Below are 13,939 nucleotides of genomic sequence, written 5' to 3'. Positions count from 1 at the left end.
AGGCAGACCCCATAATATATAGTAAGTGGAATTTTGAATTGATCTGTTCATTCTGGAAAACAATTTGGAATTGTATTAATAAAGTAATTAAAACCGCCATAATTTTTCACCCAGAAATCCTATTGCTTAGCAAATTCTTCAAGGGAGGGCCAAGATAGAAAAAAAAAATCCCATGTATACTAAAATATTCATTGAGGCACTTTTTGTGGTAATAAGTAACTTGAAACAAAGTAAGCATTGATTGATCAGAATGGCTATATGCAATTGTATTAGGTGAATGTAAAAGACTATTACTGTACTATAAGAATCAGTCGACATGAAGCATGAAAAGAAACATGGAAAGATTTTTATGACCTGATGCAGAGTGAAGTGGGTATAGGTAGGAAAACAATATATATGACTACAAGGACATAAACTGTAAAAAGAGCAAAATAAAAATTGGACAATATGTGATTGTCATGTCCAAGATCAATCTGAAAGAGTTGAGAAAGATACACTCCCTGCCTTACTTTATTTCAGAGATGGGGATACTATAGACATAAGAGATTGTTTATATTGCCAGATATGATCAATATATATTTGTTGATTTGTTGAAGACTTTTTTTTTTAATCTTTTTCTCTTAATCCTTGTAACAAGAGAAGGATCTCATTTTCCTCCTCTGTGAAATGAGGGGGTTAGACTAGACTGCCTCCAAAGGCATTGATGAAGTAGAAAAGACAGGATTTTCAATTTTTAAAAAAATGTGTAAGATGATTGAGAAAAGAGTTCAAGATAATACTTGGGGGCAGCTAGATGATAGAATGGATAGAGCACCAGCCCTGACATCAGGAGGACCTGAGTTCAAATGTGGCCTCAAGACACTTACCACTTCCTAGCTATGTGACCTTGGGCAAGTCACTTAACCTCAAATGCCTCAGGGGGGAAAAAAGATAATACTTTAGTTTTGTACAAGAAGGACTAGTTAAATATTGTTGACATGCTGGAAATAGTGTATTAGAATCTTGGGTGCAGAGCCAGAAAGACTTAGGTTGAAACTTCTCCATCAATCAGTCAACAACCATTTTTTATAAGCATCTTCTGTGTACTGCTGGACACTGTACTAGGTTCTGAGGATAAAAATACAAAGGATGAAAGAATCCCCATTTGCAAAGGGTTTACCATCCTAAGAGCTTAATTTAGAAAGGCCAAGGTCACCTATTGTATCCTGAGCCATCACCAGTTGTTTTGACCTTTTTATTAGTACTAGACTCCAATGAGAGTGAGATGTATGACTTTGTAAATCAAGACATCACCTTCATGATGTCCTTGATTTTCAGGAATGAAAGACCAACAACATATGTCTGAGGTTGAATTTGAATTCAGGTCCTCCTGACTCCAGGGCTAGGGCTCTAAAAAAAGAAGGAGAAGGAAGAGAAAGGGAAGGAGGAGAAGGAAGGAAGGGAAAGAGGAAGGAAGGAAAGAAGGAAGGAAAGAAGGAAGGGAGGAAGGAAGGAAGGAAGAAAGAAAGAAAAAGGAAGAAAAAAATCAAGAAAGGAAAGACTGAAGGGAGGGAAAAAAGGAAGAAAAAAAGAAAGAAAGAAAGAAAAAGAAAGAAAAGAAGGAAGAAAGAAAAAGAGTTCTAGTCCTGTTTCAATTACATCCTCTCTGTGTGAATAGGATGAATTACTTATCCTCTCAGTAGTCTAGACCATTGTTGTCAAACTCAAATAGAAACTCTAAGTCATATGTAAGGAACCCTATGGGCCACATATTGACCTAGTTTCAAAATGTATTATCTAATTTTTGAGACAGTAAAGTGGTTCAATGGTTAGAGCTCTGGGCCTAAAGTCAGGAAGACCTGAATTCAAATGCTGCCTCAGATACTTACTGTGTGTGGCTCGCCAAGTCCCTCATTTGTCTCAAGTCACTGGAGAAGGAGAGGGCAAACCATTCCAGTATTTTTGCCAAGAAAACTCCGTCAACAGTATTGGTGTGTCCACAGGATCACAAAGAGTTTGACGTGATTGAACAACAAAAAAATCTATGTTTTGCCATATTTTTATTTTGTTAAATATTTCTCAATGACATTTTAATATGGTTCAGGGCACACTTTGGAGTGTTGTGGACTATACTTGATTGTGGACTGTACTTGTCCACATGTTTGATACCTCTGCTATGAGTCAACTCTTAAGATTAAAAGTTATAGACAAGTTGATAGAGTTTACTCACTTGGAAAATTCTCTATTCCAATCACAGGTTCCTCCTCCTCCTCTTCCTTCTTCTTCTTTTTTTTCTTCTTCCTTTTTCTCTCTTCTCTTCTCTTCTCTTCTCTTCTCTTCTCTTCTCTTCTCTTCTCTTCTCTTCTCTTCTCTTCTCTTCTCTTCTCTTCTCTTCTCTTCTCTTCTCTTCTCTCTCTCTCTCTCTCTCTCTCTCTCTCTGTTTCTCTCTCTCTCTCTCTGTCTCTCTCACACACACAATTAACACAGAAGGGTCAAGTTATTAAGCAACTCAGCTGGACAGGCATCTTGATTTACTGGCTTCCAGTTTAAGCATACCTCCCTCCTGCTGAGCACTGTCACATTTAGACCCTGATTCTAGGAAAGATCAGTACATTATGATTCCAGAGTTCAGTCTGAAAGCCATAGACCTAACCCTCTCTCTTTCTTATTATTAAAGACCAATAATATATATATCCTTCTTATAGTTTCCAAAGCTCATTATATTGTCTCATTTGATAATCTCACCAAAAACTGTGAAAAAGGTGTTATGGGTAGTATAATGCCCATTTTATAGATGAGAAGACTTAAGCTCAGAGGGGTTAAGGGACACATCCTTGATCACACAACCATTCAATATCAGAGGTAGGATTCCACACCAGGATTTAGTACTTCCAGATTCAACATTCTATTCCCCACAACTTATTACTTTCCAAGCAAACATTCATGAATGGTTAAGACAAAGATAAGATAAGAACATACAGATTTTTATTCCATCCTCCTATTTTCCCTTAGCATCAAGAAATTCATATTGGGGGACTTGCCAAGGGAGGTATGTTCTGCCTTGTTCTCCAGTACCCCCATGGAATTCTGTTTGAGCTCTAAGCCATTCTAGTTTTTAGTATATTCCCAATATAATTCAGTTGGTATGCTTTCCTATCCTTGAAGTTCCTCTCATCTCAGATTTAAGTCATGTAAAGAAGCTTTGAGCACATGGACGCACCAGAGACCAGATGTAGAGGTAGAGACATGCTTCTCTAGTGGGTTAAGTGATGTGAAGGTGGGTGACTCAAGGGAACTGGACTCCATACTGTGGACCCCATTCTCCCCAACTGTGGCTGACTTTGTTTTCCTTTTCTTCCACAGTCCCCCCAGAAGATCCTACGATTGATGGAGGTCCTGTCATCCTGCTCCGGGCAGGGACACCCTACAACTTGACATGCCGAGCTTGCAGTGCCAAACCTGCTGCCACCATCGTTTGGTTCCGGGATGGGACACAGCAGGAGGGGGCTATGACCACAACGGTGAGGTTCTAAACCCCATCTTCCTACCTAGCCTGAGTGTCAGTCACCTTTCTACCTGCCCTAGACTTGGACTTGTTCTAGTCTGAGACCCAGAGTGAGCAGCTAGGTGGTGCCATAGTGCAGAGAGTACTGGGTCGGAATTAGAAAGACTCATCTTCCTAAGTTCAAATCCAGCCTCAGACACTTAGTAGCTGGGTGGCCCTGGGCAAGTCACTTCACACTATTTGCCTTAGTTTCCTCATCTATAAAATGAGCTGGAGAAGGAAATGGCAACCTACTCCATTGTCTTTGCCAAGAAAATACCCAAATAGGTTCATGAAGAGCTAAACGTGATTGGAAAATGACTGAACAAAAAGGGATTCAGGGAATCTTTCCATCTACATCTTGGTCCTAGTCTCAACTTACCTACCCAATGTGGGCACCTCCCTGTCTCCATTAAAAATAGAGAAAATTACTTGATCAGATTCCACCTCACCCTCCTCATCTCCTAGGTCCCATCTCACTGAAATTAAAGCTAAGTAATAAAGTATTTACAGAACTCCTTTATGCTCTCTATAGACTATCTTTATCCTCTATTTCCAGATTTATCTTATATTTTCTACTCTTAAGTCAAACTGGAAAAGTGTGTTGGATTCTCATATATCTCCAGCATTCTTCCACCTTTGTAACTTTGTTCAGATCAGTCCCTATCATGAAATGCTCTCTTTTTCTGTTTCTGTCTTTCTCTGTGTCTCTCTTCCTCTGTCTCTGTTTGTCTCTGTGTCTTTCCTTTTCCTTTTTTCCTCTTTTTCTCTTCACATTTTGAATTCCTGTCCATCCTTTGAAACCCAATTCAAATACCAACTTCTCCAGGAAGCCTTCCTTAATCCTTCTGTTCATAACATCCTTCCCTGCCCCTCAAACTTCACATGATAATTTGCATCTCTTTGATGCACTTATCACATAACGATGCATATTTATATTATCTATGAAAGTCCTATCAACCTACTAGATTGTAAATATCTCAAGGAAAAGGACCAAATGTTATTTAAAACTGTTTTTTTCTTAGATATTAGCACAATGCTCTGCACATAGTAGGTGCTTAATAAACATTTGTTGAATGAATGAATGAATGCCCAGTACTATGCTTAGCATCATAAAAGGCTACATTAAAAATGACAGGTCCTATCCTCAAGGAGTCTCTTTGAGGAAATAAGATATATATTCATAAAAAAATTAATAATAATCCTACCAGGCAGTGTATACTAAGAATCAGATGAGCAGCGCAGACTGTAAGGGCTGCAGAGGAAGGAGAGATCACTCTCTCCTTTGAGGGAGGGCATGGAAAGTTTCATGGAGGAGGTAAAACTTCATTATAAAGAATCCTGGAATTGAAACCCAAGATTCTAGCAGTAGATGGGTTAGATAAGTAGATTAGGTTAGAATCCTCTGCTCCCTTCTCTCTGGAAAGCCCAGCACATAATTCTTTAATTTCTAACTTGAGATGGGATGGGTTTTCTTATCTTACTTTGATTTTTTGCCTTTTTCTCCAATACCCCAACTTCATTACCAGGAGGTGCTAAAAGACGGAAAGAGGGAGACCACAATCAGCCAGCTACTCATCTACCCCACAGATTTGGATATTGGGCGTGTCTTCACCTGCCGAAGTACCAATGAAGCCATTCCTGGTGGGAAGGAGACCTCTATCGAGCTCAACGTGCACCGTGAGCTTGGGTGACATGGGGACTACCTAGATCTGAGAGAATGTGGAGAAGCAGGATTGCTGTGTGTAGGGGAAATAAAATATGGTAGAAAAAGTTCCGGATTTAGAATCAGAATATAAGAGTTTAAATCCCAAGGCAACTAAGTGGGTAGACATAGCAATGGGAAAACCTGAGTACAAATTGTGCCTCAGACACTTATTAGCTGTGTGACACTGGGCAAGTCATTTAACATTTCTCTGCCTTAGTTTTCTTGTTTATAAAACGGTCATCCAAATACATAAAATAAAATAAAATAACATAAAATGGTCATCCAATAACATCTACTTGGTAGGATTATTGTGAAAATCAATTGAATTGTTTGAAGCAATTTTGCAATTCTTAAAGTTTTGTGTAAATTTTAATTTAGTCTCCTCCCCCTTTTCCTTCTTGTTCTTGTTCTTCCTCCTTTTCTTCTTCATCCTCCTCCTCCTCTTCCTCTTCTTTCTGCTCTTCCTCCTCTTGTTCTTCCTCATTCTTTCCCTCTTCTTTCTCCTTTTTTGTTTTTCTTCTTCCTCCTTTTCTTCTTTATCTTCCTATGCTTGTTCTTCTTTATCTTCTTCTTGTTCTTGATCTTTGTCCTTATTATTGTTGTTATTATTACCTTGTGACACTGAACAAATAAATCACTTGCCTTCACTTGTTACATGAGAGGTTTGGACTAGATGATCTCTAACGTCCATTAAATTTTAAAATCACATTATTTAGGAAAATAAAGGGTGGGGCAGAAGAAATACGATCCAACAAAAATCATCTCGCTGAAGCAAGCTGGCAAAGATCTGCAATGAGTGACCAGCCTAGTTAGAATGTCAGAATCTCAGAGCTGAAAGGTGCCTCAGAAGCTATTAAATCCAACCCTTACCTAAGTAGATAAATCCTCTGAAGTATTCTTGGCCAGCATTCAAATGATCTGTGCCTAAAAACTTCCAGTAAGAAGGAACTCCCTACCTCTGAAGGGGACCCATTTCACCTTTAGAATTCTCCCTTAGGGACAAAGAAAGAAGGGCAGTGGTTTTTAGTCAGTTTAGGAGAATGGCCAGCCCTGAGATCCAAGGTGGAGGGATAGCAGTAGGAACTGAGGGTAGTTTAAGTAAGGAGTGACCACAATTCTGATCAAAGCAACATCTCCCTCTAGTGATTGCTATGTGTAATGGAAAGCATCCATTCACAATCTTGCACTTTACAGAATCATAAAATTTAAAATTGTAAGACACTTTGAATATCTTTTAGTCCAATCTATTTTATGGATGAGAAAAATGAGTCCCATGTATGTTAATTCAATTCAACGCGTATAACTTACTCAGGGTAACCCAGGTCTCCTCAGTCCAAATCGTGGGTACCTTCTGATTTATCATATTCATTCCACCCCCAATGAACATTTTATTGAGCATTTACTGTCTGCAGCACATGTATTAAGAACCAGAAGAGATGTCTTATTTACATAAGATACAGTCCCTCCCTTTGGGTGGTTTATTGAATATTCCTAAGTCTCAATTTCTTAATCTGTAAAATAGAGAGAGATGTAGTGTGTGTGTGTGTATTTGTGTGTTGTGTTGGACTAGATACCCCATAAGGCTTTCTGAATTTATGGCTTTTTTTCTCATGGACTTTTAAGTCTCCATCTTTATTTTCTGTCCCTTGGGGATAGGAGTATGGAAGGTAACTTATTCAATGCAGTTGGTATTTTGAACCGAGGTTTTTGATTTTCTTGCTCTGTGCATCTGTCCCAATTGAGGGCAGGAAATGAGGGATGTGGGGAAGAGAACAGGAAGGCTTCCTTTCACATTTCACTAGTCCTGACTTCCTTCCTCCTCACTATTATGTAGACCCACCCACTGTGACTCTGTCCATCCAGCCCCAGACTGTGCAGGAAGGGGAGCGAGTTGTCTTCACTTGCCAGGCTACAGCTAACCCAGAAATCCAAGGCTACAGGTGATGGGAGAGGGCTGGGCCTGGGGTGGGCACTGAGTGAGAGGGAAGTGGGTTCAAGAGAGAAGTAGAATACAGGTGATACTGGGAAGAAGAACATGTTTCAGAGGGATATTGGAAAAAAAAGGCTCAGAGGATAGGAGAGGGGAGGATATGTGAGGGGACCTGGGTATAGAGACATGGGCAGAGGATATTTATAAACAATCATGTATATAGGTATGATGTACAGGAATCTGATCTCCCTTTTCTCTTGTCCCCCAGGTGGGCCAAGGGTGGGATACTGATTGAAGATGCTCATGAGAGTCGCTATGAGACAAAGGTTGATTACTCCTTTTTCACGGAGCCTGTGTCCTGTGAGGTCCACAATGATGTAGGCAGTACCAACGTCAGCACACTGGTGGATGTTCACTGTAAGTACCAGGGCTTGGAAACATGGAACTGAGCTAGGGTAAGATGGCCAGGAAGTTTGAAGACCAGTGAATCTTGGATGTGATTTGAAGTCTTTTTTTTTTTTTTTTATTGAAATGACCTTAGAAGAAAGAAGAGGAGAGGGAGAAAGGGTCCCTGCTCTAGCTCTTTTCTGGCCCCTTCCCTTACTTCTCCTTTGGGTCTAGGCTATTTGAGAGAAGTAGGGACTGAGGAAAGATTTAAGAGAAGCAAAAACAATACTTTCAGGGGAAAAGAGAGAATAGGACAAGAGAACTCAAGATAGTCGGTGTGGGAAGGTATACCCTGACAATATGGGGACCCTAATAAGCTTCCCCTCTCCACTTTAGTTGCTCCCCGGATTGTGGTTGACCCCAAACCCACAACCACAGACATCGGCTCCGATGTGACCATCACATGTGTGTGGGCTGGCAATCCTCCTCTCACCCTCACCTGGACCAAGAAGGACTCCAATATGGTAACACCCCTTTCTGCCTGTCTGGGAGAGCTCAGGATTGGGAGGTTGGAGCAGTCTCTATCACGTTTTAAGCTTTGAATCAGGACATTCAGTTTTATGTAGTGGATAGCCTGCTAAACTTGGCATCTGGAAGATTGAGTTAGAGATACTTTATTAGCTGTGTGACAGTGGGCAAGTCATTACACCACTCACATTCATATACAAAGAAAGATAATAATAAAACTTATTTCATAGGGTTGTTTTGAAGTTCAAATGAGTTGATAGATATAAAATGCTTTTAAAAATTTGAACTAATAAGTATCAGATGGGCTCAGTCAAAGGCAGCAGGAGGGACAAAATGATTAGTGCCAGTGAGAGAAGGATAGGAGGGAGGTCTGCACTGGGGCCTTTTCGGAATACTTCATCTCAGGATGATGAAGATGCTAGTGTCTTGGAAGAATAAAAATGAATACTAATTGGTTCTTTGGGGGGGACATGAAAATAATTGGTGTGCTTCACCTTAGAGAAGAAAAAAATCATATTTGAGAGATTAAACCTAAATTGCAGCAAATGGGATTTTGATCAGATAGAAAGAAGAGTCTTTTGCCTGATTGAGTAAAGAAACCCTGGTGTGGGCAACTGCAGGAGGTTAGGAATTTATCCCAAGCAAAAGAAAGATAATTGTTTCCTCTTCCAGAATTCAGTTGGAATAGGAGAGAGAGAGAGAGAGAGAGAGAGAGAGAGAGAGAGAGAGAGAGAGAGAGAGAAATGAAGACAGATAGACAGACAGACACACACACACAGAGACTGAGGGGAGAGACCGATACAGAGAAACAGAGACAGAGAAAGAGAGATGATATAGGGCCCCCTTCCAACTCTGAGATTCACTAGTTCCATTGCCTGCTTTCCCTCTGATGCTGTGAATTCTTGAATTACTCAAGGAAAATGGGCATTCTGGCTCCATTCCCGAGAGTGCTTTCTCTGACCAGGTCTTGAGCAACAGTAACCAGCTTTACTTGAAGTCAGTAACCCAGGCAGATGCGGGCATCTATACCTGCAGGGCCATTGTGCCTCGGATTGGAGTGGCTGAGCGAGAAGTGGCTTTGTTTGTAAATGGTGAGCAAGTGTTGGGTAAGAGGGGCTGTGGGGGAATCTGGGAACTGAGGCATACGGAGTGCAGATATCTCACTTTGTCCTGGTCTCTGTGTCTAAGGGCCCCCCATCATCTCCAGTGAGGCTGTGCAATATGCTGTCCGTGGGGATGGTGGCAAAGTGGAATGTTTTATTGGAAGCACACCACCCCCTGACCGAATTGTGAGTTCTGGGGAGACTGGTTGGGACCTTCTCCTGTGGGAAAGAGGCTCATCTCAGCACTCCATCTCTTCCTTACTCTTCTATTACTCTTCTTCCCTTCCCCAATTTCTTCTTCTCATTCCCTTTCCTATTTCAACTCTTTCTTAAGTTTCATCCTAATAGTTGCCATTCCTTTTTCCTTCTTTTATCTTCCTCTCATCCTTTTTTCTTTTTTCTCTTGTCCCCTTTTGCCTTCTCTCCTGTCTTTTTTCCTACTCTATTCTTCACCTCAACTAACTCTTTTCTGCTTCCCCGGTGCCCCTCCCCCTCACTCTGAGCCATTAATTCCTTCCGTGACCATTAACCGTCAAACCCCTCATCACATTTAATGACCATTTGGCTAACTCCAGGGCTGCATGGGGACACTTCATTACCACGGCAGCCTGGGCTGCAGGAATGATAGGCTCCCAGGGGGATGTTCCTTTGCACATCCGGGAGGATTTATCCCTGGAAAAGAGCCAGATCCCAGCAGCTAACATAACCTCAATCCTGGTCTCCCAGGGAATAAAGGAGGTGATTCTGGACCAGACCGCCCAGCTAGGGAACACAAGGGTGGGTGTATTGGAGGCTAATTCTCTTGGACTGACCTGTTCTTTTAATGTAGAAATTAGTCTTAAAAGACAGCTTAGTTTAGAGTTGTTTAAATTTTTAAAGTTGGGGGGTTATGGCAGAAATTAGGGGTAAGGATAATTCTATAATTAAAATTGGGGTTGGAGTTAGCTTAAGGCTACGTTTGAAACTGTAGTTAATTGGCTTTAAGGTTAGTGTTAGGTAGAGGTTGAAGTTAGGTTTAATTGACTAGGTTAATGTTATAGATTGAGGGTAAAGTAACCAGAGGGAAGCTTGGTACTGGTTTGCAGTACAGTTAATACTAAGTGGTACAGTGGATAGAATCTGCACCTGGAGTAAGAGAGACCTGACTTCCAATCACCCTCAGACACTTATTAGCTTTGTGATTCTGGGCAAGTCACTTAAGCCTGGGTTGACTCAGTTTTCTCATCTGTAAAATGATCTAGAGAAGGAAATGGCAAACCAGTTCAATATCTTCCAAGAAAATCCCAAATGGGGACACAAAGACTTGGACACAATTGAAAATGAATGAACAATAATGCTAAGTATAAAGTTAAGATTCATTTTAGGATCAAAGTTGGATTTATGGTTGGTTGGAGGATTTCACTGCATTGGAACTGGAGTTTAATATTATATCTCTCAAATAGAATGAGGATTCAGGGGGCAGGAATGTGAAGCAGAGACTCTTAGGGATTTGCACCTGCTATTTATCCTTGACTTGTGTCCTCTTCACTTTCTTAGGCTTGGGCCTGGAAGGAGAACTTCCTGGAGGTAGGGACTCTGGAGAGATACACTGTGGAGAGGACCAATTCGGGCAGTGGGGTGCTTTCTACTCTGACCATCAACAATGTCATGGAGGCTGATTTCCAGACCCATTACAATTGCACAGCCTGGAATAGCTTTGGACCGGGCACAGCCATAATCACATTGGAGGAGAAAGGTAGGAAGAGAAAGGGGAGGCTAGGGAAAGAATTGTGGAGATATGTTGGAAGTCAAAGGCATTTCTCTCCAGAAGCCAAGTTCTGTCACCTTCTCTTTTGTTATGAGGAGGGACAGAATGATTAGTACCAGTGGTGGAAGATATGGGTATGGGCTGGACTGGGGAATGTCCCATAGACTTTCTCAGGATGAGATGAGAATGCTATTATTTTGGAAGAACAAAAATAAATACTAATTTGATCTTTGGGGGAAGATGAAAATAATCAGTCAGAACTCTGAACTCTACAAATCAGGATGGGCAAAATTCTGAGAGGAAAAAGTGCTTAGCACACTATCTGACACATAGGAGCTGTTTAATAAATAAATGTATATTAATTATTGATTAGTTGAATTGAAAGATCCCATCTTTGCCCTCCAAGATCTCCTGGTTGCAAAATGACAGAATTTCAATCTTAGAAGAAATGTCAGTGGCCGTGTAGCCCAACACTGTCCCAGATTCCTTCTACTATGTACCCCACCAAAGATCATCCAGCCTCCAATAGATGTTATTATTCAAAACTGTTAAGTATTGCTCAGAGATGTCCAATGAGCAGGAACTTGCTATTTTTCAAATTGGTTCATATCATTAACTAATGGTTAAGAAAATTTTCTTTATGTCAAGCTGAAAAATCTGCCTCTTGGCAACTTTCAACTATTTCCAGTTCTTTCTGCTCCTTGGACCCAACAGAGCCAAACTAATCCTTCTCTCGTATCACATCCCTTCAGACATTTAAAGACAGTTAGCATATCTTCTATGAGGTTACTCTTCCCTACATGAAAGGTCCCCAGGTCCTCCAAACTGCCTTCATATGGCTCAAACTCAGGGCCCCTCTTTGTCCTGGTGGCAGCCCTCATTTTAATGTCAGGGTATAAATAGAACCCTTTACTTAAGGGAAGTTACAACATGATGAAGAAGACTTGGTCTCTGACCCCATGATCCCTATTGTGATAGACAGAATGATACGCCCTATTTGGAAAGTCACTTGACATTACGTGAAGGGACACACTGGCATTTAAAAATGCATGTGCAGGAAATTTCCAGTGTGAGCAATGAAGAGGGATGCATCAGGGAAGGCTTTTGGAATAAAAGCACTCTTAGATAAGATCTGAAAGGAAATGAAATTCCTATGAAGAGTAAGAGTAAAGGAGACAAAGTTTCTAAATTCATTCTCAGACCTGGAGAGAAATTGCAACTATAGAATAATGGCCCACAGGAGGTTGGACCCTACGGTATTGGCTGGGGGTCAGTCAGACTACTAGCATATATTAAGTGCTTACTACATAGATGTTAAATGTCCACATAGGAAAGTAGATAGATGAACAGATTTGTGACTGGTCTAAAGAATAGCAGTCTAGCCTAATAAGATGAGGAGAGGGAATGGGATAAACTGAATAATCTAGACCCAGAAACTAATACAATAAGTGGGAATGAGGGTATCTGGGAAAATGGCAGAGTAGATGAGAAATGGCCAGCCCTCCAGATTTCCTCCACAAACAGAAAATTGCCACAAAATGAACTTAGAAGAGCAAAAATAAAGGAATAAAGCAGCTGTCCTCCTAAAATAACTTGAGAGAATCTCAGAAAAGACAGGACCTCCAGAGGCTGAGGTTTTACCTGAGTGAAGTGTAGACATCTCCAGGCCAACTTGGCTGAATCAACAAACAATAGATCTTGAGGATCTGGGTCTCAAGAAATTTTAACTCAACTTTTACCTCACAGGTGAAAATGTCTAGTTATTAGAAAATTTTCACCTATAATGAACTAAAATCAGCCTCTACATGTTCCACTTGTTACTCCTAGCTCTTCCTTTGAGGCAGACTCTAATCTCTATTCCACATGAGAATTCTTCAGATACTTGAAGGTACCTGTTTTATGCCCTTTTAAGTCTTCCATTCTCCAAGCTAAACATTTCTTGTTTCTTTAACCATTAAACATTTTTAAGCCTCTACTGAAAGGAAGGGGCTGTGATTGACAAAAATGAAGTGGTCCCTTTCCTCAGGGAGCTTACATTCCACTATATTCTGGTCCCTTTTAGATTGCAAACTCCCTAAGGGTAGAGAATATATCTCATCTAAACTTTGTATCTTCATCAGTACCTGGGACAGTGCTCTGCACACACTAGGTATTAATACATTTTTATATGTATCCTGTTTAGCAACCAATGTAACTCAAGCCGCAAATCTCATGTAGTTTCAACTCTAACTCTAATCTTAAAACTACCCCAAAGCCCAGTTCAGGCTTTAGTCCAGTCCTAAACCCAGTTCCAATCTTTGCTTACTCTCTAAAGCTAATCCTTAACTTAAACTTTAATATAAACCAGCCAGTCAAACTAAAATAGAAATGAATTCCTACATAGCAATGGCGTATTGACTCACATTATTTGTATTGTTGTGTATTTTTATTTATTTTGTTAACTATTTTCCAATTACATTTTAATTTGGTTTGGGCCCTACTTGGGAGTTCTGCTTACCTTGCAGGGGCAAGCCACAAGTTTGATGCCTTCAAAAACCCAATGACAGTTCTAAATTTAAACAGAAACATAATTTGAAAGTTGTTTGTGGTAACTCCTAAAATTTGCTTCAGCTTAGATTGAGTACTAAATTCATCTGTGACTCCAAATTTAACCTTAATTCTGATGTTGGACTGTACTCTTAACACAAAAATAACCCTTAGCTTCACCCCTAAATTGAACCCTCTCTCCAACTTCAGCCGTTGGCCCTGAAACCAGAATAAACCTTCAGCCCAAACTTAACCTTTGATTATAACCTCAACACTTCTCCACCCCTTTCTCTACAGAAGTCCTTCCTGTGGGTATCATTGCTGGAGCTACAATTGGTGCAGGAATCATCCTCATCGTCTTCTTCGCTGCCCTCGTCTTTTTCCTCTACAGGCGCCGCAAAGGAAGTGAGTATGATTTCCAGGATAACTGAGGGAGGGGAGGTCTGCCCCTCCACCCATAATCTGAGTCCTCCTTACTAGGATTCCT

The 13,939-nt window shown here is 40.6% G+C and overlaps 1 protein-coding gene across 4 annotated transcripts in view; it reads left to right on the top strand.

The window, feature by feature from the left end:
* KIRREL1 (kirre like nephrin family adhesion molecule 1) overlaps window positions 1-13,939 on the top strand; it is a 158,998-nt gene that overhangs the window by 140,589 nt on the left and 4,470 nt on the right. For all 4 annotated transcript variants that reach the window (XM_051993716.1, XM_051993714.1, XM_051993715.1 and 1 more), the window contains exons 4-12: window positions 3,343-3,500; window positions 5,053-5,203; window positions 7,066-7,171; window positions 7,430-7,578; window positions 7,945-8,072; window positions 9,041-9,167; window positions 9,265-9,365; window positions 10,716-10,914; window positions 13,750-13,857. In XM_051993716.1, coding sequence (XP_051849676.1) covers window positions 3,343-3,500; window positions 5,053-5,203; window positions 7,066-7,171; window positions 7,430-7,578; window positions 7,945-8,072; window positions 9,041-9,167; window positions 9,265-9,365; window positions 10,716-10,914; window positions 13,750-13,857 — 1,227 coding nt within the window. The remainder of the gene's footprint in view (window positions 1-3,342; window positions 3,501-5,052; window positions 5,204-7,065; window positions 7,172-7,429; window positions 7,579-7,944; window positions 8,073-9,040; window positions 9,168-9,264; window positions 9,366-10,715; window positions 10,915-13,749; window positions 13,858-13,939) is intronic.

The sequence above is a fragment of the Antechinus flavipes genome, chromosome 4, assembly GCF_016432865.1.
Source record: "Antechinus flavipes isolate AdamAnt ecotype Samford, QLD, Australia chromosome 4, AdamAnt_v2, whole genome shotgun sequence".
NCBI lineage: Eukaryota > Metazoa > Chordata > Mammalia > Dasyuromorphia > Dasyuridae > Antechinus > Antechinus flavipes.
This window is presented reverse-complemented; position numbering and strand designations above follow the sequence as displayed.